This window comes from Porites lutea, chromosome 3, assembly GCF_958299795.1.
Source record: "Porites lutea chromosome 3, jaPorLute2.1, whole genome shotgun sequence".
NCBI classification, from domain to species: domain Eukaryota; kingdom Metazoa; phylum Cnidaria; class Anthozoa; order Scleractinia; family Poritidae; genus Porites; species Porites lutea.
In genome coordinates, this window is record NC_133203.1 from 16,309,909 (window position 1) to 16,312,408 (window position 2,500).

General features: G+C 38.7%; 1 protein-coding gene and 1 pseudogene across 1 annotated transcript in view; one reads left to right on the forward strand and one right to left on the reverse strand.

Moving 5' to 3' along the window:
* Positions 1-1,772, forward strand: part of LOC140929436 (uncharacterized) — a 3,189-nt pseudogene extending 1,417 nt beyond the window's left edge.
* A 116-nt stretch (positions 1,773-1,888) lies between these two features.
* Positions 1,889-2,500, reverse strand: part of LOC140929437 (uncharacterized) — a 1,787-nt gene continuing 1,175 nt past the window's right edge. The window contains exon 3 of the mRNA XM_073379236.1: positions 1,889-2,455. Within this exon, the coding sequence (XP_073235337.1) occupies positions 2,165-2,455 (291 nt within the window). The 3' untranslated portion in view covers positions 1,889-2,164. The remainder of the gene's footprint in view (positions 2,456-2,500) is intronic.

Here is a 2,500-nt window from a genome sequence, read left to right on the forward strand (position 1 = left end):
ACAAAACAAGATTTTGAGAACTGCTTCAGTGAACTTTTGAATGATGGCCGTTGCAAGAAATACCCAAATCTAGTCAGCTATTTGCAAAATCTATACAATGACAAAGAATCGTTTGCTCTATGCTTTAGAACTGAACTGCCTGTTAGAGGGAACCACACCAACAATTTTGCCGAGGCTCAGTTTTTGGTTCGTAAGGATGTAATTCTGCAGCGCACCAAAGAGTACAATGTTGTTGGGCTTCTAGACAAGCTGACTATTAATCTAGAAGATCACTACAAGAATAAGCTCCTTAGTATTGCTGATGGGAGTTTTGATGGCGTGTACAAACATCGATTCTTTGGGAAAGGGAAAGACGGAAGCACAGGGTTTAAAGTCCCAGATAAAAAAGATCTTGATGCCTACATCTCAACTGTAGAGAACTTTGGCAATAATGTATTCAAAGTTGGAAACTCTTCAGATAGCAGTCACAGGTCAGTAGTGTTTTTTCTTCGCCGTCGCAATAGCATAACGCTCTGGTGGTACAAGAGGGCATGTGTGGGTGGCCATTATTTTCCTATCTTTCCCCCATTGTCTGATTCAAATTATCTTGATAGGGGAAGCAGGGGGGGAGGGGGCAGTGTTTCTAGGCTCCTCCCCTTTGGAGCAAAAATACATAAAACATGGAGACATAACATGCATAACATATGAGATAATTCCTGCAGTTCATCCATATGCTGCATTTCAAGGATGTTGATTTAGCATAAGGAAGACCAAAACATGACTAATATATTGTCCAGGGGGTGGGGTACCTTTAGTAATTTCCCTTCTTGGCAGGGTTATTGAGTTTTTTATAGCAGAGTAAGAGCAAGCCCTTACTCTGCTGTTAGGAATATTTCCATTAATATCTTAGTGGATCAACCAGTTGAAGGTCTAGAATGTATCTATTACAGATTGAAAAACAAAAATTCCAGTTGTATTGAGATATTTATGAAGTGTCTCATTGGTTCTTTGTCAGTTATACAGTGGACATGACTCTTGGGATATGTAGCTGCACGGTTGGTAAAGACGGGAGCCCATGCAAACACCAGTATGTCCTGTGGGTGGCAAATCTAGCAGACTGCATAAACTTCATTCCAGTCAGTAATCCACATGAGAGGCAGAAATTGGCCTGGCTAGCAATAGGAAAGACACTTCCTGTTGCTTGTTATAAGCCATTACGCTCTAGTGATGCTGGACAAACATCACAAACTGATGGTTCTAATGGTTTTGTAACAGAGGCATCCACTAGTATGGAAACAGCACAACAAGGGCCAAACTGCTGCACTGCTGAACCAATACAGAGCAATGATGATGATGAGGATGATTCCATTGCAAATGCTGAACAATTGTTGAGAAACTCTTGTGAACAAATAATTCAAAAGCTCCAAAGCTCAAGAGACCTTAATTTGGCTAAAGGTGTAATCAGGTTCGCAAAAAGGGTAACATCCTTAACCGCTACTAGATCTATGCATTCTAATTTGGCAAGCGCTCTTTTTACTTTTGGGTCCAGTGAGGTGAAAAAAACCGGAAATGGAAAAAAGATCAGAGTCCAGCCCAACAGAAAACGAAAGTGTGGTAGTGGAAGCCGTCAGGTTGTATCAAAAGGGCGACCAGTACAACTTCAAGAACCCACCTCCAAGAGGAAGCGCAGCCATGACTTGGCTAAAGCAGTACAAACAAACACTAAAAGTAGTAAGAAGTCTGGGTCCCATACTATGAAATCCAAGACAAAGCACATGCAAAGGAAAAAATAGGAAAACAGAGAAATCTTAGTGAATAAACAATGGAATGTTCGCATAATGTTTAACATAGAGGGAAATTCACTTAAGGCAAATTGCCTAGATTAAAAACCTCTCTCCTTGGATCTGCCCCTGAACAACAAGGTTATTAAAAAGATTGAGGTTTTGACATTGTAAATAAGTTTTAATTCATTTTTCCTGTTAAAGTCTAACACAACATTTGTAATGATTTAAAATTTGGTTTGAACAGTAACATGATGTACATGTGCTGCAATGACCACAATTAATTTCAAAAATCGATAATAATAATAATAATTTAAAAACAAAAACAATTATGTATTATAGATTGATACAATAGTCCTTTCAAATCATCTCCAATTAAAATCACTAAATGCAGGATAGGTTAACTAAACATGTGACTTCTGGTGTCTTATAAGATTTCGTTTCTCAGCAAAAGTCCTTTGACAATGATCACACTTGTAGCTGTCTTTATGTTTCTTGTCTTTATGCCTTTTTAGCTTTTGCTCATGGTCAAACGATTCATTGCATTCCTCGCAAATGCACTCATGACAACCTTTCTGGTGGTATTTAAAGTCCTTCTCCCTTGTGAACTGAGTGCTGCAGGTTGGACATTTTTTTATCTCTGCTATTCCCATATCAAGGTCTTCCCTCAAGCTCTGTGCTTTATCTTTCCAGTCCTATGAAGATCATAGCATGATATTTTAAAAGGGGGTAAATATATT